Source organism: Triturus cristatus, chromosome 2_2 (assembly GCF_964204655.1).
Source record: "Triturus cristatus chromosome 2_2, aTriCri1.1, whole genome shotgun sequence".
NCBI classification, from domain to species: domain Eukaryota; kingdom Metazoa; phylum Chordata; class Amphibia; order Caudata; family Salamandridae; genus Triturus; species Triturus cristatus.
In genome coordinates, this window is record NC_140582.1 from 547,254,737 (window position 1) to 547,280,148 (window position 25,412).

At 47.9% G+C, this 25,412-nt stretch overlaps 1 protein-coding gene across 1 annotated transcript in view; it reads right to left on the reverse strand.

The window, feature by feature from the left end:
• The window catches only part of PLRG1 (pleiotropic regulator 1), a 202,408-nt gene that overhangs the window by 84,884 nt on the left and 92,112 nt on the right, over positions 1-25,412 (reverse strand). Inside the window, exons 8-10 of the mRNA XM_085641696.1 lie at positions 23,623-23,715; positions 22,486-22,635; positions 22,252-22,353 (exon numbers count right to left, since the gene is read on the reverse strand). Coding sequence (XP_085497822.1) covers positions 22,252-22,353; positions 22,486-22,635; positions 23,623-23,715 — 345 coding nt within the window. The remainder of the gene's footprint in view (positions 1-22,251; positions 22,354-22,485; positions 22,636-23,622; positions 23,716-25,412) is intronic.

Genomic DNA, 25,412 nt, shown 5'->3' on the forward strand with positions numbered 1-25,412 from the left:
CTTCCTCCCTCCCCCCCCTTCCCCCCTTCCCCCGTTTATCTGCTTGTTGTTTGTGTGGTATCCTGTAGCTCCTTAGAGAGCCATAGAACTCTCTCTCTACATATGAATGAACGCCTCAAGTGCAGTTTCAAGTCGCCTCCATTTCCGCTCGACTTGTATGGCTCTTTGTTCTGTGTTCAACTCTGTTTCCTCATCTTACTAGACAAACGCCTTTATGGCACTGCGCCTGGTTACCGGAACTGAATACGTTGAAAGGGTTCAAACACTGGGACACCATTGGGATTTCGACAGGGGGGACGTGCTAGTAAGAGGGGAACTGAAGTTGTTCTCGGTACTTAGGATGGAATTTGGCTTACTCCCCACGCAATATTACAAATATGCTCAGCTGAAGCATGCATGGAGGGCGGAAGGGCTGCAGACGGCCTCACTCCCGGAATAAGCACCCTTGGAGGGGCGCCTTTTGCAGGACCACATGATAGAGAAAGCGGTGTCCCTCACATATCGGACCCTCATGAACAACATGCCCGACACTCTGGGGGTGCTTAGAGTTACCTGGGAGAAAGAAGTGGGTGAGATGGACAAAGTGGATTGGAACACAGTTCTCATGCATCCACGAGAAGTGGCGATTAAGTCTTGGCTGCGGCTGATACAATTTAATATCCTGCATAGGACCTACTTTGACAGAATACGGTTGTACAAAATGGGGAAGATCGGGGACACGACCTGTCTGAGATGCGGAAGGGAAGGGGGGGACTTTTATCACATACTCTGGAGGTGCCCACAGATTCAGACGTATTGGCGAGGGATCCTGGGGGAACTGGGTAAAGTGCTAGAGGTTCCATTGCAGGAAGATCCCAAACTGGTATTACTGGGCATGACCAACGATGTAGATCTCCCTCGCCCACTGCTGACCTTCTTGGTTCTGGCCCGAGTGGTAGCTAAAAGGGACGTGGCGAAATACTGGGGAGCGCACGCGCCACCCAGACTGGAGGAATGGAGGAGGGGTCTCGACCTTTACATGGCAGCAGAAAGGGTTACATACAAGGCACGGGGATGTCCCAAGACATTTAGCAGGGTGTGGTCTAGGTGGAGGAAATATCATGGCCTGGAGAAGGGTGGCTGGGAGGGGGTTCCTACACGGTCCACGGAGGGCATGGATAGCCCAGAAGCATGGGCGGATACGAACATTACGGACGATGGTGCAATGGTGCGGAGCAACTATTGAACTGGCTCCTCGTATGAAGGGGGAGGGGGGGCGGTGGGAGACAAGCAAAGTGGATGTGATGACCTGTCTGTTTGGTTGTTCTTGTTTTGTGACCAGGAAAAAAATGCAAATAAAAATAATACAAAAAAAAAAAAAAACTCTGTTTCCTCATTTCTTTTCTTAGATATTGAAAGGCGCTCCTGGCTGTCGGAGGCGAACCAATTCATTGCTGAGACATTTTTGGTTGCTAATATCAAGACAGTCTTTGGCATGGGCACTGAACTAGTTTTCCACGTTCATGTCTGGCCTGTCTTCAGGTTCGGCTGTGAGGCAGTCTTTGCAAATTCAGTTTGATCCCTCGATCAAACCAAGGTTGAGGCTAGTTGTGAGGGTTTGCCTACAGTGGTATTCTTTGTCTTGGACCTGTGGGCTTCTTTTGGTCTTCTCTTGCCTTACGGCATCAGGATTTTCAACATCGACAACTGATTTGCATGCTTCGAGTCTGATCCTCAGCCGCTGGCCGTCCTTGTGATGTTACCTTGCATAGCATCTTTTTATACCTCCGATAAGGCTGGATTTTGATTACTTCCTGGGTGTCTTTGACGGAGTTCTCTTCTTCGCTTGACAGGCCTAGGTCTCCAAAGGACCCTCTCATTTACCTAGGAGGATGCCATGGCATAGTGTGCCCACCTCTGCTTCTGTCTTGATTTGATTTTCTTGGATAACAATTCTGCATAGGCTGCGCAATCCTCTGAACTGTGGTCTTTAGGAAGGCAGCGGTTACACACCTAGTGATTGTCCTTTTGAACATACTTATGATGGCACTTTGGACAAAATCTAAATAGGGTGTTATCCATACTCCTTTCTTGTTCTCCGACCCTCGTGGTCTTGCTGTGCATCGGATTCCATGCCTCTTTAGTGTTTCTCTCGTTTTTTTCAGTGTTTGTTCCACTATCCCAAGATGATGTTAAGGTTCCTATTTTCAACAGTTTTCCTCTGCAATTTTCAATCTTTGTGTTGCATTCTTTTTCTCTTCAACTCCAGAGCTATCTCCTTTGCTTCCAGACACAATGGTTCGAGAAACAAAAATCTGATGTTATGTTAAGTTATGCAGATTTATAGAGCATAGCATCACCCGGGATGGTATCCTGGTGTTGAGAAGGTGAGTGTGAGTCTAGCAAAACCTAGGGCCTAGTGGGACTACTCAAAAAGTCAGGTGTTCAGCTTCTTGCATAATTCAAGAAATGAGGAGGAGGCCGTTATAAATAGCGGCCGGTCGTTCCACTCTTTAGTAGCAATGTAGGAGAAGGTTCAACCGCATGATCTGGTTTTCCATATGCATGAGATGCGTGCAAACAGGAGTCCGGATGAGCAGAGGTGTCTGGAAGATCTGGGAAAGAAGATGCGATTGTTATGGTATATTGAGCCAGTGTTATGTAGTGCCATAAAGGTGTGGCTGAGAGGTTTAAATTCTACTTGTTTGTGTGTGGGGAGCCAGTGGCGCTCCTTCAGGTGTAGTGTGATTTGAGAGCAACATGGGAGGTTGAAAGGGATTCTAACCACCAAGTTTTAAATGGTCTGCAGCCTTCTGGAGAGTTTTTTGAGGATTCTGGCATAGGGGTTATCCAGGTGTGATTGGGAGCCATTTGAAAATCTTGCTCAGCATCTTCTGGGTATGCAAGCATAAGGTGATGTTAATGATCATGTGCTGAACTAGCCTGTGGCGACATACATCTCATCTAATCAATGGAATTTTATATTTTTTTTATGTAGGAATATTTTCTACATGCACGTCCATTAAGACAAATACTAGTGCTCTCGATGTTAAAATGATTATTACTGGGGAAATGAACTTGAGAAATTGTTTCATATTAGTCCACCTTTAACCATTCTTGGCCACCCTATAGTAGAATTTTATAACTTATAGGTTTACTATTTGTATTATCTTAACTCATAGGTTTTTATTGTTTTTATGAATGAATAACAGTAATTTATTGTATATGTATGGGATATGAATGAGCTCTTATGTTTTTTGCAAAAATCAAATAAAGATAGTTCGAGTAGGTGGTGATGGCTTCGACTTTGGTGGTCATGTCGAGTTTGCTGTCAATAATGAGGCCAAGGTTCTTGGCATGGGTGTTGGTCCTAGGTCTGTTGGCCACCAGGTGGAGTTGCACGGTGAAGTGCTTTTCCCCAAGATCATGATTTAGGTCTTGTCCAGTGTGCGAGTCAAGCCACACAGGCATCAAACTTGATCCGGGTATGAGGTGTCTTGTCGGTGAGGAAAAGAATGAGCTGTGTGTTAGGGCAATAGAGGATGTTGATGTAGTGAGAACAGATGATGCTGGCTAGAGGGATCATGTATGCGTTGTAGAGGATTGGACTCTGGGAAGATTGTTGCAGAACTGGGCAGATGAGGTCGCCGGCATCCGAGGAGTATGGTGCCAAGCTAACTTACTGGGTCCTTCCACTCGGCATGGAGCAGGTCCATTGGAGTGCATTTCTTTGAATTCCATTGTCATGTAGGCATTGGATGATGATGGGGGAGGAGTATGTATCAAACAATGCAGAGAATTCCAGGGAGATGGGGACCGCTGGGTTATGCGAATGTCATCCATGGTGGCACAGAAGGCAGTTTCTGTGCTGTGGTTGCGTCTGAAACCAGACGGAGTGGTGTTGAGTAGTTAGTATTCGCTGAAGTATTCTGTAGGGCATATGTTGAGTTTTTTTTAAGCAAAACCAAAGGAAATGATGGACGGAGTGTTGAACATTGCAAGCACTCACCCCCAGTCAACTGATCTGGGTTTAATCCATCACCGTTCTTTAGCAAAAGAGGCTCTACCCCTGCCCTGGACAGACCACTTTTTAGACTCCTGCCAACTTCCTGGAATTTTCAGGAAACCCCAAACTCCGCCCACCTATAGCAGAGACAGGACCTGGTCTAGACTCCCCACGGAAGAATGGGCCAAAACCCTAGAAAGGACGACCCCGGCACACGCGGAAGACCCGGTTACTGCCGACAAACAATACAGAGAATGGATTACCTCCTCCCTGGACTCAGTACTCCCAATCAGAACTAGGGAAAACAAAAACGGGAAACCTGGGTCAGCCCCATGGTATACTACGGATCTTCGCACACTCCGCAAAAACTGTAAAAAAGCCGAACGGCTTTGGAGAAGAAACTGGCAGCACGCCAATAAAGAGGCATACCAGATCACAGTCAGACACTATAAAGAGGCCATCAGACAAGCCAAAGCCTCACACTATGACACAAGGATACAAGAATCATCCAACTCAGCCAGGGAATCCTTCTTAATTGTAAAGGAACTGCTCAAAGTCCCCATTTCTTCCACCTCCACCACCCCTAAAGTTGACCGTAGCAATGAACTAGCTAACTACTTTAAAGATAAAATCATAAAAATCCTGGCGTCTCTCCCACCCCCCGACCCCACCAGTCACATGGAAAAACGACTATCTCTCGACCAGGCCAAAAGCAACCCGCGCCCCACACTGCCGACATTTCGGCCAGTAACTTGCTTAGAGGTGGAAAGAACACTGATGAAAATGAAAAGCGGTTCACCTCTGGACCCAGCACCGATCAGGTTCCTTAAAACCGTAGCCTCGGTCATCGTGCCCACCGTCACAGAACTTATCAACAGTTCGCTCGCACACGGATCTGTCCCCGATAGCTGGAAGAGTGCTGTTGTAAAAGCACTGCAAAAAAAATCCCAGCTAGATCCAGCAGACTTGGCAAACTATCGACCAATATCACTGCTCCCAGGTATCAGCAAAGTAGCTGAGAAACTGGTAAATGCACAATTATCTCAGTTCTTTGAGACTAACAAAATACTCAGGCAATCTCAAACTGGATTTCGCCCGAACCATGGCACAGACACCGCACTTCTCGCCGTCATTGAAGAAGCAAGACGCATATTGGATTCAGGAGGATCAGTGGCAGTGATCCTCCTGGATCTAAGCGCAGCCTTCGACACAGTCAACCATCGTGTCCTTCTTCATAGACTGGCGGATGCAGGGTTAACCGGGATGGCACACAGTTGGATTGAGTCATTCCTGACAGGGCGCACATTCCAAGTATGGGACAATAATCACCACTCATCCATCTTTCCTCTCATAAGCGGTGTCCCTCAGGGCTCCTCCCTGAGTCCAACGCTTTTCAACGCGTATATGGCCCCCCTTGAGGACGTGGTGAAACCATTTAATATAAAAATGGTAAGTTATGCTGACGACACTCAGCTGGTCGTCTCCCTGTCCCAACTGATAGACCACCCAGAAAACCTAACCAATTGTCTTATAGGGATTCATAAATGGATGAATAATTCATCATTAAAACTCAATGGGTCAAAGACGGAGGTCATGCTCCTAGGGAAACAATGGACGACTATCCCCCCAGCACTCTGGCCTGACGTATTTGGGGAAATCCCATCCCCAAAGCGTGAAATTAAAACACTCGGCGTGTGGCTCGAACCCGAGTTGTCTATGAAGACACAAGCAGCTAAAACTTCAGGCATCTGCTTCGGGCTCCTACGCACAACCCGCAAGATTCTCCCCCTACTGCCACCCAACTCTAGGAAACTACTCATCCAGGGACTGGTACTATCCCGCCTGGACTACAGTAATATGATCTACCTAGGAGCTCCTGAGGCCACCCTAACAAAACTTCAGCGGACACAGAACGCTGCGGCACGCCTTCTCACCAACCTCCCCCCCAGAGTGTCCACCAAGCCGGCCCTCGAAGCTCTGCACTGGCTCCCTGTACGCCAAAGGGTGCAATTCAAAGCGATGTGCACAACACATAAGCTGATCAACGGCACTGGCCCCGAGATTCTCAGAAAAATAATTACCCCCTACACATCAACCAGATCTCTACGATCTCAGAATGAGAACCTGGCCAGCATACCTAGATTTAAAAAGACTCGCACAGGAGGACGACAATTCTCCGTACAGGCGGCTGCTGGATGGAACGCCCTTCCACGTACCCTCAGACTTGAACCTAATTACCTGGCTTTCCGCAAGAAACTTAAAACACACCTTTTCCCTCAATAGTGTTCCCATACGAGTACCTCTCCCCCACCCTTTCCCCTCAACAGGATTGCAAATTCACAGCGCGGGGATACCCTTGGGTCACCAGGCGCTCTAGAAATCGCTATTAAATTAAATTAAGTGACCAAGGGACTCACGTCTGAGCATACCCTGCCAACTTATGGCGAACAAAGCAAAACCAAAGGAAATGATGGACGGAGTGTTGAACATTGCAAGCACTCACCCCCAGTCAACTGATCTGGGTTTAATCCATCACCGTTCTTTAGCCCACTCTGCCACCCCAGTTCAGACATGGCCATATGCAAATCAGTCTGACCCCGTGCCTCATGGGAACAGTCCAGCCCAAACTGCCAAGCCATGTCTTGGCCGGAAATGGCAGCAATGAGATAGGTCTGTAGTTGGCGATTGTTGAAGGTTCCACTGAGGATTTCTTCAGTAATAGGAGGACAGTTGCATGTATCCAAGCATCTGGGAAGGTCGCAGAAGAGGCATTCCGAAAGGGTGTGAGCAAGGCTCTAATAGATTGCAGTCCTATGGAGTAGGTGTGGTGGGGGACAATTGGGGGTCCCTGACTGGATGGTGTTCATGGAGGTGGTTTCTTCTGGGGTGATTACAGGTCATGTGGTTAGCATTGGTTCTTTGGATAAGACTGGGGGGCATCTGATAAGGTCTGTCGAGTCCAGTTGCAGGTTGAAGTTGCTGTAAAGGGCTGGGATTTGGTTGCTGAATAATTGAGAGAGACTGTTGCAGAGGTTATGTGAGGGAGTGGTAGATTTGGAAGAGGCTACTGGCAAAGTCAAATTCCTTCGTAATGGTGAATATTTCTTTGCTGCTGTTGGTGCTGGCATCAATGCGGTCCACCAGAGAGGCTCACTTGGTGGTAGAGTCTCGGGCGGATTTAAAAGTGTGCCTGTCTGCAATGTCCTGTCTCGTTCTCTGGTTGGGCTCCAGTTGTTTGCAGTGGTATTTCATCAGTCCGAGTTCCTCTGGGTACCATATGGTCTCAGGTCTATATCTTGTTTCATTGCTAGTGTTTGAGAGGGCAAGGGAGTTTTTGAAATTCATGATGGCTTTGTTGCTCTGTTCAGGTCGGTCGGTGTTGGAAAAAGGCGTTCTAGTCCTTGTCAGTGATGCTGCTCCAGTTTAGGCAGTGGTGTATGTGCGTTGGACCGGGACTGGGAAGAGTGGTCTGTCCGGGAAACTGGTGTGGGGTCTTCGACTTGGCTGATGTTGAAGGTGGTGAAAATAGGGCCTAGGAGATGTTTAACGATGTGAGTAGGTTCCTTTATTCGTTGGGTGAGGCCCAGGCTTCCCAGATCGTTGAGGAGTGCTACTGAGTTGAGTGGCTCGGTGTGGTCTTTCAGGTGGAAGTTCAAGTCCAAGTCGGATGTAATTGCTTGTGTCGAGGGAGAGTGGTGCAACAAAGTGCGTGTTGGTGAAGTTGGTAGAGGGTTCAGGTGGTGGTTAGCTGTGATGTGGAGCTTGAATGACAGGTGTTCGGAGTTGGTGGATGACGTGGTGCATTTGGCACAGTTCTACTGAACGACAATGATTTAGCCATTGGGCTTTTGAAGTCTGTCCTGCCTGGCAATCTTTCACAGCTTTTTTGAGGTCAGGTGCCGATGCGGGGTTCAGTCAGGTTTCCTTGAGGAAAAGTAGGTCCAGACGATTGTAGTGTAGCAGGTCCTAGATCTTTGCGGCGCATTTGGTGAGTGCAAGGGTTTGGAGAAACATCCATGTAAGTGAGGAGTGTCGTGTGGGTGGTTGCAGGACTGTGTGAGAGAGTGGGGTGCTGTAGATGCAGTAAGTGTTTGGTATGTGTCAGTGCATGAACATTTGCAGGAAGTGCACGAGAACGCTTCCTTGGTACTGTGCGATTGCGTCAAAACATTTCTGGGGCGCACCACAAGGAGGGGCATAGTCCAAATGGCAGACAACGCCCAGGTGAATAAACAAGAAAAAAAAAAGATAGACAGAGACTACAAAGAGGCAATTCCAAACCCAACCAACAAACACCTAGATGGTGGAATAATGCACAGAATGTGAATCCAGAAAACATTTATACTGAAAAACACTTTTTTTCTACAGGTGGTTTAAGACCAGCTAAGGCGAGTCTACCTTCAACAGCCATTCATCAAGGTACAGGAATACATGTATAGCGATCCACAAAGATGGGCTGTGACCACTGACAGGAGCTTGGTAAAGACCAAAAAGCCAATGTAAAGCCAAAAGGCAGCAAGGTGAAATGGAATTGGTTGATCCTGCTATCAAACAGGCACATTTCTTGTGGTACTGCAGGACATGAAAGTATTTATACCGCAAGTCCAGGAACACCACTGAGTCCTTACGGTCGAAGGCCAGAAAAACTTGCAGGAGGGTCATTATCTTTAACTTTTTCTTTTGAGGAACATGCTAGTCAATCTGAGGCCCAAGAATGGTCTCAAGCCAAAGTCCATTTGGCGGCCTGGAAGTAACTAGAATAACAACCCATTACCCCTTTCCTCCTTCGGTACAAACTCTATAGACCCTTTGGCAAGCAACAGCAACACTTCTTGGGAGATGAGACCGCCGTGGGCCACTGGTGTCGTGGGAATGTGAGGAGAGTGTTCAGTAGGTGAGGGAAAACTAAGCTGGACAAACTAAAAAACCAATAGGTCTGAAGTACGAGTAGGGCAAGCAATGCCACATCCTGCTCCCTTCGAGTACCAGATGCCCACTCGAGGGCCAAATAAAACGGTTTGGAATTATGCTGCAGCTATTGTACTCCTCCTTTGGTGCTGCCTCAGCCCCTTTGTCACAAAAATTCTGCGCTGGGCGTTGGATGGTCAAGACAGCTGCCACTGAACAAAGGCAAGGCATAAAGAGTAACCACTGAACTTCCTGCACTGGGGGTGGAATGGGGGGCAGAGATAGCATCCTCAATGAGTGACGTAGTGCCCTACTCTTTTTGAAACTCTCCAGGAGGAACTCAAAGGCCTTCTCTCCAATGGGCATACCCATTAATGATGCCTGGACATAACTGGAAAATCCAGCGGACAGCTTCCAGTTATGGTATCTGATAATGACACTGGTACTCACTGCACAATCAATTGAGTCAGCGATGTCTAGGTCAGACCAAGAATTGGCTTAGCTGTGTGCTTGTCCTTGGCCTAAACTCATTTCAGGGGAGGTGCCAGGCAACGGCCAAGAAGAGCATCAAGCTGAACACAGTTCTGTGAGTTTCGCAGAAAAGAACAGTGAGCCACTTTGTATTGGCTCCATCAGTAACATTTGTCACTCTGTCCAGGATGCAAGTAGGTGTAGGGAAGGGGTATGGGGAAACCAAATAACCATCCAAATTTGAGTGCTCATTTCGGATAAAGGATCATCATGCTGATACATTTACAATTCAGGGAGACCAGACTTCTCATAGCAATCATGTACCGGATTGTTAAAAATGTTTAGAGCTGCCAGTTTTATAGAATAATGGAACTAGGCACTGCCAATAAACCACTGGCAGAGAAAATGGTTTCACCCAAGTTGCAATAGTCAAGTCAACCACAGCCTTGTTAAATGTTTCTGAAGTAGAAAGTCCAGGTTTCAAAGTCTCTGTCAGGGGTTAGCCTTATCCTCTCCAGTAGAAGGTGTAGTTACAAATATGCTGCTGCCCTCCTAACTACAACTGCAAAAAGAGGCATTTTCTTTGGTTGGAGACTCCAAATGAAAATGCATGACGGATTCTTGAGAGGTCTCTAGGACACTGGCATTCGGCAAGTTGTAGGAAGCGGGCTCTTTATGTCATATATCAATTAGTTGTTATACCATGTAAAAAAATGTTCAGGGGTTCCCTTTAGGAGTGAACAGATGTAGGAAAGTGGGTTTCTGTTGCAGTAACCCCCCCCACACCTTTTGCAAACTACTGATGCACTTTTAATTGATATGCCTTGGGTCCCTGCCAATCAGGTTTCCAGGGACTGTGTTCTTTCCCCAAAACTAATCCAATTGGCATATCTGGACACAGGTCAGTCCCCGGTAAATGGTACCACAGGTACCCAGGGCTCTGTGACCAGAGAAGGCCTCTAAGGGCTGCAGCACTTATTGTGCCACCCTTAGGGGTCCTTTACCACTACGCTCACACACTGCCTTTGCAGGCTACGTGTTTTGGTGCAAAACAAAGTGAAGAGTCGACATGGCACATCTCTGTGTGCCCTGCCAACAACCCACTGCCCTGGCATAGGTCAGTCACCCCTCTAGCTGGGTGCACTATACCAGTGGTGAGGGTACAGGTGCATGAACCCTGTGCCCCTATAGTGTCTAAGTCAATTTTTAGACATTGTAAGTGCAGTGCTGCCATTAAGAGTATATGGTACTGGGAGTTTGCCATTACTAACTCAACAGCACCATAAGGGCTACACTGAAACCCAGTGTGGGATTTAATGAAAAATGCACATGGAGGGCATCTTAGAGATGCCCCCTGAAAACTAACCCACCACTAGTGTCCAGGCTGAGTGGTTGCATTCAGCTGCCACCACCAGACATGTTTCTGGACCCCTGGGTCGAGAGCCTGCTGCTCTCTGGGGCCTGAAACAATACACATCCTAGGAGGAAGTGCCAAGCCTCCTCCCCCAGGATGGGCAGGGTTCACGAATGGGAAGCTTCAAAGGCTTGCTGCCTTTGGGAGCTTCCCCAGGCCAATGGCTGCTTTCAGCAACTGATCCCCACTGGTTCTGACCCCCACCTTGGGTGGGAGAACCGGCTGGAAAAACAAGTGAGGAAGAGAGGTGTGCCCACCTCTGCCAACTCCACCCCTGAGGTGGTGGAGGCGAGGTGAAGCACAACTCTCAGTCCGCGCCATCTTGAAGATGGGAGGACTCAGTCAACCAGGGACAGGCTCATGCCCCCCTCCAACTGGAGGGTGGCATAATAGGGGGTGAACCGACCCCAGGGAGGGGACCCATTAGTCCCTGCCGTTTACCTACCTTTAACGCCCCTAAATCTAGTATTTAGGGGCACCCCTGTACCTTGCTTCCTCAGATTCAGACAAGAAACAAGAAGAAAAGCAGAAGAAGGACCGAACAGCAGTGCAGCAGCTAACAAGAGGAAGACGCCCACTGACTTGGCCCCAGCCCTACCGGCCTGTCACCCCCTCAAACCTGCTCCTACGAAATCCCGTTGTGTCCTGCAACCAGCAACCTCAAAAACCCCGGAGGACCTGCCTGCCTTCACTTCCAAAGACTGCTTCTCCCGTGAACACCGGATTTGTTCAACTGCAACCTCTGGCAGCAGCCGGAGACGGCGAATCCCCCCCCACTCTGCACCCGCCGTCCACGGCCCGAGCTCAAGTGGGCAAATACCACAAGGAGGTCTCCCCCGGCGATCCTGAACTGAGATTCAGTGACCTCTGACCTGCCTCAAGCCTCCAGCCAACGCCTGCAGACTAAATCCAGAAGGCCCCTCTAACCGCGACCAGGAGCTGGTAAGAAGATCCGCCCCCAAAAGGCACCCCTACACCCAACGCCCCACAGCCTTCTGTGCCCAAACAACGGTGCCTAACCAACCCCTAACTTCCCAACTTACATCTCGAAGTGGTGGTCGCAACCCGAAGTCCTTCGTCCCTCTTCCTGCAGTGCTTTTGCAAAGCAGAGGTTCTCCATTGGAAACAACAGGGCATCTGACCTCGAAACAGCACCCTGCACCCAGCCGCCCTAGTGCCGCTGAGGGTGCACCTTTGGTGCCAATTTGTTTCCCCATTTGCCCTGAGCTTGGGTCCAGGAGCTTTGCTCCCACAACCCAGTAGCCTGCTTGCCAGCAGCCACCAACTGGAGGTCCCCTATCCCCCATTGGATAACATTGGGCCTCAACACTCTGCACCCGGCCGCCCTAGTGCCGTTGAGGGTGTAACAAGAGTGCATCCTTGACCCTGGGGGAACCCTTGTTCTAACCCCAGAACCTCAACTCCAAAGACCGATTACTTATCGCCAAACCGATAACCCTATTTTCCTCTAGAGGATAACATTGACTGTTTTTCTGAGAAAAGTTTCTAAGTCTGGAGTTTGAGAAACTAAAGAAATTCTTTAAAATTGCATAATCTAACAAAAACGATTTTACACACCTGTTTTCAGGGAACGTTCCAGAGTAGTATCTAGGTACAGTACTCCGTGTAAGCCTAGGAATCTCAAAAGTTACTTACCTGCTATTTTACTAAAACGCCTATTCAAGTCTACGTACTGCATTTACTAAGTATTGCATTTCTCTGCATCCATACTGTGAATCAAATCAAAGTGCATATACAATTATCATTCAAACTGTATTTCAATTGCATTACTACTGTAATGTACTTATTGCTTACCTGTGCCAGGCTTGCTTGGTTCTAGAAATAAAATAACTAAAATAATATTTTTATTAAAAAAACAATTGTTCTGAAGTTCAGTCTTTGAGTGTGTGAAATCATTTGCTGATTGAGCGGGTACAACAAATGCTTAACACTGTCCTCTGATACTGCCTTCCTGCTCGACCACACTACCACAAATAAGAGAGTAAGGTTCTATCTAACTATGTTATGTTATGTTATGTTAAAATGGCTTTTATAGAGCGCACGGCTACTCAAAAAGAGTGTCCCGGCGCTTTTATTTAGGGTAGGCTGCAGTATACTAACATAACACATTAAAAGAGAAAGTGTCGCAGACAGAAAGAAAACAACGAGCAAAAAAAGACCTACTGGGTGAACAACCAGGTTTTGAGGTCCTTTCTAAAAGCTAGTAAGCTGGTGGCTCCCCGAAGTGTAAGAGGCAGAGAGTTCCACAGCTGTGGCGCCAGTAGTCCAAAGGAGCGACCTCCCAAGCGCGCTCTCTTCGCTCACGGGACGGTCACCAGAAACAGGGATTCTGATCTCAGAGAGCGAGCCGGTCGGTAGAAGGCAAGTCTCCTTTGGAGGTACTTTGCTCCCGTCGCATGGAGGGCCTTGTATGTCAGGGTCAAAGCCTTAAAGGCGATCCGCTTGCGGATTGGGAGCCAGTGCAGGGTCTGGAGCAAGCCCGCAGCACTAGCGCGTCTATTCAATCCAAAAATCGCTCTCGCCGCAGCATTCTGCACAATTTGGAGCCGCTGTAGCAGGTACTCTGGCAGGCCCAGGTACAGAACATTTGAATAATCTAGCCTAGAGCCTATCAGGGCCTGCACAGTCAGCTTCCTGTGCTCCTCCGATAAGAGGGGAAGAAACCTCCGTAGCATCCTGAGGAGGCCGAAGCAAGTGCCCGACACCCCCAGGATCTGGGACTTCATAGTCAACCCCTTGTCCATCTTGACCCCCAAGTTCTTAGCCATTTGGGAAGAACAAGTTGGGGGGAACATATTGGTAGGCCACCAAGCCTGCCAGTCTGGCTCCGTGTCACACCCAAAGAAAAGTACCTCGGACTTATCGGAATTGCACTTGAGGCTGTTCAGTTGAAACCATTGAAACACAGCCCCAAGGCAATCCCGGATACTCTCCCCATCAAAGTCTCCTCCTCTCTTGCACGAGAAGAGGAGCTGGGTGTCGTCTGCATAGGATACGATCCGGGCCCCAAACGACTCCGCCAACGCCGCCAAAGGGGTCATGAAGATATTAAAGAGGGTCGGGCTCAAAATAGAGCCCTGAGGGACCCCGACTCCCAGAGGCGGCATCACGGCGGAATCTTGCGAGGCCCAGATCGTTTGCCGGCGGCCCGCTAGAAAGGAGGAAAACCAGCTGAACACCGTCCCCCGTAGTCCAATCTCATAGAGTCTTGTGAGAAGACCGTCATGGGGGACGGTGTCGAAAGCCGCCGACAAGTCCAGCATCACCAGCATGGCTTTGCCCCCAGTATCCAGAACCCCTTTAATAGTTTCTGAGACCTCGAGGAGCGCAGTCTCCGTGCTGAGATTTGGGCGAAAACCCGACTGGGTGGCATGCAGAATCTCATTCGACTCTAGAAAATTGGACAGCACCGTCTGCACGTGCTTTTCAACAACTTTCGTGAGAGCCGGCAGCAGAGAGATAGGCCGGTAGTTGACTGGGGCCTTTGGATCCAGACCAGGCTTCTTAAGCAGCGGGATGACCATTGCCTGCTTCCAAGCCTGCGGAACCACTCCCTGGCTCAGCGAGAGATTCAGTAGCGGGTTAGCCAATGGATTAACCACCTCGGCCAATTTCGCCAGAATTTTAGCAGGGCATGGGTCCAGGGGCGAGCCCGATTTCAAGTTGCCCAAAAGTGCTAAAGAGGCGGGCGCAGATATAGGTGGAAATACGCCCAGCGTCAAGCCTGGCGAAGCCGGGGGCGATCGGTTGGCCTCAGAATTAATTCGCTCCACGGGTACAGCCGATGGAAAAGAATCCTGTATAAGTTGGATCTTGCTAGTAAAAAAACTAGCAAGATCAGAGGCCCAAGAGTCAGAGGGTCTCTCCTCAAAGATGTTAGTCCGGGGAGAAATAAATTCTCTAACTATAGAGAAAATCTCCTTACAGGAGTTGGAGGCAGCTTCTATCCTCCCTGCCAAGTAGGCTTTCTTACCCAGGCGAATGTCCCGGTGATACTCCTTAACCGCGCTCTTATAGGTCAACTTAGCATCCGAGTCATATTTTACCCGCCAGGCTCTTTCAGCTACCTTGCACTGCTGCCGCCTGGCCGACAGTGCTGCGGTAAACCAAGGGGCGGAAACTCGTTTGGGAGTAAAACGGGGAGCCAGTTCCGGGGCAAGATCGTTGAGCCTGTCAGAAAGCCATGCCTGCAAGGACTCCAGATCCTTCGTCAGGTCGCCAGAGAGGGGGCAGGGATGATCCAGGGTAGCCTGAGCCAGCATCTCAGGGGTCACTCGATGGTACGCCCTATGGGTGCGACCATGCTGCTGTGGGGCGGCAACAGCCGATTTAACTGTGCCTTTGATCGAAAATTTAGCCAGCGAATGGTCTGACCATAGTACCGGGATAGTCTCTAGGACCCCAAAAGGGAAGTCAAGAAAACCTGGTCAAGAGTGTGCCCCTTGTCATGCGTCGGCCCCTGCAAATAGGGGAGCAATCCCAGCGGTGCCATGGTCTCTGAGATTTTAATAGCGGCCGCGTCGGATGGATCATCCATCCGGAAGTTGAAATCTCCGGCCACGATGCAGTGTTCTGCTTTCAGGGCCGGTCCCAGTAAGACGGAGTCAAGATCTTCAAAGAACGTTCCGGGTGGGCCAGGCGGTCTATAGACCAATAATCCCTTGACTGATTGATGCGGAGCCAAAGCGATAGAAAAAGCGAGGGACTCCGAGCCACGAATATCCTCCACTGGCAAGATAGTACAAGCCGTGCCTTTCTTCACCACCAGTGCCACTCCACCGCCCCTTCCCTTCGCTCTGTCCTTCCTGAAGACGTTATAGTCAGGCGGAATTGCCATGGTGACGTCTGGATTCGAAAGTTCTCCCCACCATGTCTCGGTGAGCATAAGACACAGTGGCTTAGCCGTGTCAAGAAGCTCAAAGACGTCTTGTGCATGTCTGCACGCCGATCTGGTGTTTAGTAGCATGCAGAGATATCCCACACTGGCAAAGTTATTGCCAGGGGAACGAGGCAAAGCACGGGAGGGACGCCATCCGCAACCGGGGCAGATGGACTTACCACGGTGACGCCCAGGAAAGACAGTACAACAGCCACTGGAAGCAGTGAGGAGAGCGCGGAGCTCCCCAGCAGTATAACGCAGCGCGAGTGGCCCTGTATGGCACATGCTGGGTGGCCGAGCCTGTCCCGCCGCCCGGAGCGCCTCCGGGACACTGACGGGCGCAGACGGGCAGGACTCTGGCTTGACTCCGGCGCGAGTCAGGCGCTGCCGCTGCGCGTCACCGCTGCACGGGTATAGCGAGCATTAAGTAGGGCTCACCTGTGGTCGTAATAAGCGCTAGAGCGCTCAACAAGTGGCACAGTCGACACTAGCCACCCCCAAGATGGCGGCCACGCGCCAAAACGAATGCAGAAAGATCACAAATCCGCTCAAAACGCGGTGAGGGGCCCGATTTAAAATGCAGGTGTGTGGACGCTACAAAAACAGTTAAAAACAGGGTAAGATTGAAATTAAAACAAAAGTATATAGAAAAACGGTAATTTTAAAAATGACCAGCGCTGCAGCCTACAATTACAGCAGCATAGCGCGCGTGCGTGCTATTACCTTATCCAACCTTTGGGGTTCCACTGGACTCTGTGCACACTATACCTCACTTTGGTATAGTATATACAGAGCCAGCTTCCTACAACAGGGGCTTGCTATGCAATCCCAAAGTGGGGTAGTGTGGTCGAGTAGCCTTAGGTTTAACACAGAAGAGTGCAAGACATTTGCAAAACAAACATAATCATTAATAAATGACAACATGACTCGAGAACGAGATCTACACCAATTTATAGAAATACCAAGTAACTTTATATATAGAAGTTCATTTGTAGATTTATATAGCACCCATGAGGGTATCCAGGCGCTGTCCATGAGCACGGGAGATTAGGTGATTTGCCCAGAATCACAGGATGTTGCGCAGACGCCAAGACTCTAACCCTGATCCCCAGCTCTCGAGTAAGCAGCTCTGGCCACTGCGCCACATCCTCTCCGCTGATTGATTATGATTTAGCGTCGGTGAAACATTATTTAGGTAAGTATGTTTTTAAATATAAATTCTTTTCAGTTCAAAAAGTGGACACTGTGTGCAATTTCTGAGTTCTCAATGTTATCCTATGGAAGGAAGAACAAGTTCCGCAAACAGGTACAGTACATCGACTTACAGGACCGATCTTGAGAAGTTAAGGTGAGTGGTGGGCAAGGTCTATAGCGGCACAAACAGTACACCACCAGCGGCACAAGGGAAGTCAGGTGCAGTGTGCAAATCAGCACCACAAGCGCAATGCGTTTAAATGAGGATCTGTCTCTGTAAAAAGAGGCTGTAGGCTCTGGCTAGAAGGCCAGTTGGGCTGAACCAGCAAGTGGGCTAAGGCCGTGCAATGCTCGGGGTGGATGGCACCTTTGGTACTCTTCACCAAGGTCAGGGGCAATGGGTGCCCTAAGCCGTCTGGTTTTTCCTTACTGGAGCAGTCGCGGTAAAGAGGGCCTGCCCTGCTGAGGCTGCAGGTGACGTTGGGGAGTCCAGGAGGGGTGAAACCACAATGGACTCGAGCTCTGGAGGGCTGGGGAACCTTGTCAAAACCGGGGGCCCACTTCAACTCGGACCGGAGGCGACGGATGCAGTGGTAGCTTTGAGTGTTGGGATTTGGCAGTTCAGGAGGCCTCGGTTGTCTCTTTAGGAGATTTCTATAGAACAGGCCCGCTGTTCACAGGGAGTCTTGAGTCTTTTTTGAAGGCTGGCTGCCCTTGCATGTTTCTGGAGTAACAACTGCAGGATTGGGCGACTTTGGCGCCGTTTTCGATGAGGGATGCAGACAGGCCAGCAGGGTTGGTACCAGGTCAGCTGGTTCTTCCTTTTTCTCTGGCTCTTCAATGACCTCTTTTCTTGGGTAGTCAGGATCTGCTTCTCTGGTGCCATGGGCTCCCCTAAATACTGAATTTAGAGTGTAGGGTAGTAGCCAATAGGCTACTGACCCTTGGGGTCACTACACCCCCTATATGACCACTGCCTGTGTCAAATGGGCATAACCCAGCCCCAGAATTCCTAAGTATGCCATCACAAAGATGGCTACTTCTGAAAAATCGTGTCCACCTCACAGTAGCCCACCTTAGGGGTGGTACTAGCCTGGAGGTGGCACACCTACCTGACTAGCTAATTTTCCCGCCTGTCCAGGTACCAAGGGGACTCTTCCTTTCCTGTGAGGGGGGCAGATTAACATTCCACAGGCGGCAGCTTCTTAGAAGCTCGCCGGCCCAAGGAGGTTAATCAGCAGATCATCCTTTGGGAGGAGATGTTACACCCTCTTCCCGGACAGACTTTCTTCTGGGTCTCCTGAGAGTAAAAGGCTCTCACCCTAGGTCAGAACAGCGTCTCAGGTGGCAGGCTGGCAGGAACCAGTAAGCAAGTGCAACAAAGGTGGGTAGGTTTTCAAGGGTTACCTCTAAGGCGCCCTCTGGGCGCATGTATTGGTAAATCCGACACTGGTATCTGTGTGGGTTAACCAATACAAGAGGTTTGATACCAAACATTCGTATTTTCAAGGAAGCCATCATGTATCTGAGGAACTCGTTTTCACCAGCGTCCAGCACATGTTTTAAAAACTGCATCCCTGTCCACTTGCACTGGCAATAATAGGGCTGACCAGTATAAGGGGCATATCTGCTCATGCAGGTATGCCCTCACATGTGATATTCAGCCCCCTGCCTTAGGGCTGTTAGGCCTGCTGAAGGGGTGCCTTACAAATATTACATGCAGTGGCAGGGGACATGGAACACAGGGATGTGTGGCATGTTGTGTTTTCACTTTTGTCTGCACCAAGACATGCAGCCTGCAATGGCAGTATTGCATCTGCTTGGTAAAGGGTCCCTTAGGGTGGCACAATTCGTATTGATGCCCTTAGGGACCCTCTTTAGTGGCCTAGGTACCAGGGGTACCATTTACAAGGGACTTACAGAGGGTGCTAAAGGTTTTGCCAATTGGAGGAGCAATTGTACAGTTATTAGGGAAAGAACTCTGGTACCGGGGACCTGGTTATCAGGAACCCAGTACTCTTCAGTAAAAGTTGCATCAATTACCAGGCAAAAAGTGCGGGGGTACTGCAACAAAAACTCTGTTTCCTACACAAGTGCAGATAGAAGTTATCATCAGTATAACAAGAGGGAGCAAGTCTCTCATCATCTTCATCAGGTTGCCAGGGTAAGTATTGTATACCATCAGAGTCCGGCTCAAAAATAGTATTCATCCCCCTAAAGACTTTGACAGAGCAAGAGAGAAATGCATAGAGGAGCCCAGTATGAGGAATGGGAGGGAGTCACTAGTGGGGGAGACTAGAGGGTGAGCATGGCACAGGGTGAACTTTAGTCAAAAATGGTACCGAAGCCAGAGCCAAAACTGCATCTGGAGCTGGTACTGCTGGAGACTATGGAGAAATGACTGGTGAAGCTTGTCGAACAGTGGTAGATACATGGCCCAATGCCAAAGTTTAAGCAGGTTGCCTTCCTTCGGGGTCAGTTGTGTTGGGAAGGACCCACCAGTGAAGTTAGACTAGGGGCCGGACTGGGTCTTTAGAGCCAGATGGTGCACCAGAGGGATCTTCAATCAATCTGAAGTCCTTAACCTGCAGCAGATTTGATGATGTCCCGGGAAACTGGGGCAAACCAGCATCAACTTCCGCACTGTGTCTGAAGATGAAGCAGCATCAGGATTCTGGGATGCTGCATGTCTGATCTCTATAGAGTGGGAGCGTCTGGATGTTTCTTTTCCAACTAGTCGGTTGACTCTGCCTTACATTTACATGAAGACGGCAAATGTAACAAGGACCAGCTTCACGATCTGGCTCAAAAGTGCCCTACTTCTTGTGCTTGGTGACATAATCTTTTGCTTCTCAATTCCAATTGGCTTTAGAATGCACCAATAACCATTTGTCACAGGACATGGAAGCACATTTTGTTGAAAAGCAACACAGGCAGATATCAAATGAGGTCCACAGCTGACATTTCCAGAACATGAAACATGATTTGGAACTTATCATCTACTGGAGTGACATCACTGCAAACTGCCAAAACAAAATACTCCAAAATGGAGTCCATACCAACATAAATCAGAAAGAGTGGGACTCCAGATCTTCTTCGGACGGTGTGGAAAAAGAACTGGCATCAGTGTGCAGGGTTGGTGCCCACATTTGGCTCGGTGAGGTATGGTCCAGAAATGCAAGTTCAATGCCGCTACCTTGAACCATACATGAGTTACTGTAAGAGTTTCTGGATCCAGTCTGGCACCGGAGGAGCTTCACCAGATAAGGAATCCATTGTTAGAGTTATCCATTAGACACCAACCAAAACCTTCACATCCCTCTACAACAGTTATTAATAGTGGCACAATCTTGCAATCTATACTTGCACAACATATAGAAGAAAATTTTATCTTACATCACAATTTGCAGCCAGTTTCGCTACCAAAACATAAACAATATAAACTAACCTCTTGTCCCCTGTCAGATTCTTCCATGATCCTTGCACCCTACCAATACTAGCTAGCACCACCCTTTCTCCAAGGGGAGTTACCATAGTCTCTATTTGGGCCTGCTCTCTGTGACTCTTCCAACCCTTTAAATGAACCCCAAAAATCTGAAAGCGCACAGCAAACTCAAATCACAATCTAGTCAGTTTTATTGTGTAAACTCACATATGTATCCCCACATGCTTCATAATAACAGTAGCTGTTCACATCATTAAAATAAATATTACCCAACACCTGTACATTTACCAAAAAACATCCAGTTGCCAGCCCTTCTCCAAAACAATAGAAACAGTTTCAGAAGTATACCCAACACAGTAACCCACAATTTCTGATCATCTCCAATCAGAAGCCCCTCGTTGTACTACAGGGAAACAACCTGCATTTACATCTCTGCTTCATAACACCAATTTGTAACAGGCACATACATCTTTTTCAATCCGCACTGGCAACTGGGAAGGAGCCTTGACACTGTTGATAACTATATACATCTATCAACAATGACTTTAATAAGCAAAAAGGAAGCTAAACTCTCCTGAACCCTCCTCGTATCTCCAAAAGCAAATTCCTTTTGCTCTTCTATTACTCTGCCATCTGAGTATCATTGAACTACAAGTGGAAATCCAAGGCTCGGTATAGGTGCAGCCTACCAGGAGAGTACAAATGCAGCTCCGTAGGCTTTGGCTTAGAAATCCCAGCACCGTCGGCAGTTGCTGCCTTCTTCAAAGCCGATGCAGGAGTGTGCCCTCTTTTGGGCCCGGAGTACACAAATACTTCAGGCAAAGTATCTGCATCCCTCCACTGAAATGATGCATCCGGAAGCTGCAAGATTCTTAAGCAGATAGGGTCTCACCCAGTATTGTGGTTTTCCAAGCAGTAGGCAGCAGCAGTATCAAGCTGCAATTCTCAGGGGACATATGAGTGATAACAGAGGTTTTTGGGGCGTAGTTCCCAGAGTAAACTGAGGAGAGGCCTTACTCGCAAAGGCACTCTGATTTTTCTGGGTGATTCCCAAGCTAAGAACACGTTGGTCTTCTGGACAGCTGTCCTTCTGCACGGCTAAGTAGGCTCCTTCCCTCTCTGAACAAGTAGGAAGCTCCTGGGCGCTAGGCAGAACCTCCACTCTTCCAGCGAAAACTGCAGACTTCAGGTGATGTCCCTCATCTCTGCGATACTTGTTTTAAGGAAGATACCAGGCCTCGTCACACAGCAGTTCTTAAAGTAAACCTTTCCTTGTTCACAAAGAATTGCAACAAAGTGGGGTGGTTTGGTCCCACTTTTATACACATGTTCTAGATAGGGAATGTGCGTATATTGTCTGAAGCTTCAGAACCAGTTTGGGGTGGCAGCGTTACAGGCTTTCGCGCCTCAGTCTATTAGGCGACATGGTCCCTATTTTCTTTCAAATTTCCATTTAAAAAAAGTTTGTGAAAATGTTTTTAGTCAATATTTTATTTCTAGGGATCATTTTTCTGCATTCAAAATTGGCTTCTATTTTGCAGTATATAAGTGAAAACGGCCAATACTGACATTTATAGGCTGCTAAAAATAAACTTAAAATCTGAAAATGGCTTTTCAAAAAGTAAGTGTATGTATATATTTAGTAAAAAAGGAAGCAAGGATTCCACAAGTGAGTGGGACTAGCCAATGCTTATGACGAATAATGATCTCCTGGAGAATATAATTTGTTATTTAGAAGACTAGGAAATAGCAAATCAGAAATAATGATCACTATATGAAAACAAATTCAAATTTGTCAACGACTGCCTGGGTTTTTTTTTTTTTTTTTTTTTAGCTTTTCCCACGTGGTCGCCTTTTAATCATACACAATTAAACATTATACTTGGAAACACACATTAGGCCCCTACAGGTTATATTAGAATTTTTCCACTTACTCTTGCTGTAGAATCTCTGCTGCAAGTCACCAAGACATCAATAGTTGGGTGCAAGTCCAAGCCATATACAGCACTCAAGTGGCCATGATAATGCCTAATGACCTAAACAATAAAGAAAATCAATCTGTGTCAAATCAATTGTTTTGAACAATGTCAGATTGCAATGCAGCTAGTTCAAAGTCAGTTTACAACAGAGCACAGACACTGCATGACGGAGTAAAGAAAGAAAGGTACCTTGTTGTACTCAAGATCCCAGCATTTCACCTGCTTATCTTCTCCACAAGAAAAAAGGTAAGGGCTTCTCGCACTTACAATTACCCCACGCACTGTGCTAATATGCCCAGTTAGAGACAGCTTCAATTTGCCACTAGCCAAGTCCCAGATCTGAATTGATACAAGAAAGAAAAAATATCAGTGTAATAGATAGCGTATGGCAAGAAGAAAGCTCAATCTAGGTATGTAACAAAGAAAAGTTTGCAAAGCAGCTACGTAATAAGATGGGATTGGTTTATTATAACAGTCAAAGTGGAGGAAGCAACCAAAGAACACAACTAGAAAACTAGAGGAGGCATGTCAGCTTGAATGAGTGAACGAAGGTATAACTATATTTGCGATTCTACAGGTTTTTCATGAAGCAACAAGTACTGTTGGTAAAGCATTAAGGAGATTGGTTCCCACAACAGCTGTAACAGATTTACTAAATAAAATCGGAAACATAACATTCTGTTAAACATGAAACTAGAAAGAGAGAAATATGAGGTACAGAGATATAATGATTCAGCTGAGGCTCCTCCGCTATGGTGGAAGAGCGTCCCCCCCCACCCCGCCAGTATTTAAAATAAAAAAATAAAAACAACATAAAAAGTGTTTAAAACCAGTTTTATTTAGCTTGGAGCCGAGCCAGGGTTATGAGAGGGAGTGGTGGGCTCTACCTACACTGCGCATGTGGTTTTTGGCCGGCAGTCTCAGGGCGGCTGAAAACAACATGTGCAGTGACCCTCTTCAACCCCAGCTGCATTGCTGGGGCTGGAGAGCAGGCACGGCCTCCCAGTCTGTCCTGGAGGGCACATCATCGGCGCTCAGGCCAATCTTGAAGCTGGTCTCATGTGAGAGCAATTCAGGATTGGCCGCAGGGCATGCTGGAAGCCTGTGCCTGCCTGCAGCGGCAGAGAGGACTGGAAGAGCGTGAAGCGATGCTGGAGCAGGTAAGTTTAATTTTTTATTCGTTGTCCCGTTCACCCAGTCTCTTTTGTAAAATATTTTTAACCTCCGTTGTCCCCAGTCTCCCCTCTCCTGCCCCGCCTCTTCTCCCCAGTACAAGTCTTTCCTGTAATGATTAAATTCCAAGTATCATTGATTTCTTTTACTAACCTTAATGGTTCTATCTGCGGACCCAGTAACAAACCACTGATTTCCAGGTTCCACTGCAATACACCTCACCCAGCCCAGGTGGCCACTGATGACCTGTGAAAAAAACATAAGAAAGCAAAACATAAGAAAGCAAAATGAGTACAAAAAACCCCACAAACAGTTGATTATAAATTAAGCACCTTTATTTGGTTATTTTAACCAAAAGCAGGGGGAAATAAGTGACAAAACAATGTCAAAGTACCTGCCTTTTATGCATGGAATACGAGACTAAGGGGCCGATTCCGATCCGGGTCGGAAGGGCACCGAACGCGATCCGGCCGGAAAAACTACGAGCCGTACGCATGTTTTCCGGCCAACTCGTATAGCTGTATGAGCGAGCAAGTACGATGCGAGCTACGTGAGATTCACTGACTGAGTCGTTTCCGGGTCCGAACTGCTCCGTACGTCTCGGTTGGAAGCTAAACGTGGCGTGCAATGGATGAGATTTACAACCGAGCCAGTACGATGCACGCGTCGGACAGCCTGTGCGAGCCGCAGTGTCCGGCTCGCAAAAGCTCCTGGAGTCGGACTTCAGGGGTTCGCGTCAGACCCCCCCTCCCCCCCCCCCCCCCCCGACACCCGCAGCCCTACGACTCGGACACAGGGGGGAGACCTATGGGTCTCCCCAACACAGGCATGTATGGTGTGGATGGCACCAACGCGTACCCACTGTAGGGGGCACACTTGTTCGAGATGTACCCATTCAGTCAATGGGAGCACATGTACGCGTCGTACAACTGGCTCCCATTGACTTCTATGGAAGTCCCACCGAACCGAGCTCGGTCGGAAAACACTCTGGATCCGACTCGGTCGGAGTGCTTACCGACCCGGATCGGAATCGGCCCCTAAATATCGAACTTTACAACAACAAACATCATGCAGCAGAACTGTAATATGTTACAATCGTCAACTATCAAATGTTAGTCACAACCAATTCTTTAATTAAGAAAAGGTGATCAAACAATGAAGAAAAGTTGATCAAACAATGGAAAACCGGCTTCATACAGGGTAACTAAGCAACAATTTTTTCTTATTCCAAGACCTACAAAAATAGTATTACTCTACAGCTTTGAAAGAGCAATCAACAATATTTAAGATGAAATTATTACACATTGTTAGCTTGAGGTCTATAGTACTGATAGCATTTAGTCATACTCAATCTGAGTGTGCAGCTCCAGCACACCAACAAGTGAATAAATCCATCTTCATCCACCTAAACAGTCCCAAACTATAACTCCTACTCAACAAGCTGGCACAAACACTTTACCATACCTATAGCACACTAACCAGTCAAATGTCATCAGAACAATACTATACAACAAGACAAACCCCTGGCGTTATGAACTGAATCCTTACCAGTGAAATATTAACAGTGTTGTAACATACCATCACATCACCATAAAACTACAATGCATAAAAACATGCACATATGAAAACTATTCATCCACTACAGCACATTAAATAGTTTTCCAATGAAAACATCTACTGGGCTAGAATGGGGATCAAACCATAGTAATACAATTTAAACAATAGGCTCACAGGTACCCTCATTTGCTGTAAAAACCTTCAGTAGCCCACACAACATTATGAACAGAATGGCACAAATAAAATCAGCACATCCATCATCTTCATTCTGTTAACATTCTCCTGCATTCAACATTTCATGTGCTCCAAGGGAAATATTTTGGATTTGGCGATGCTTTCAAGAAATGTGCTAGCAATAAGGTGCTTGTGCATGACCAGACAGCACG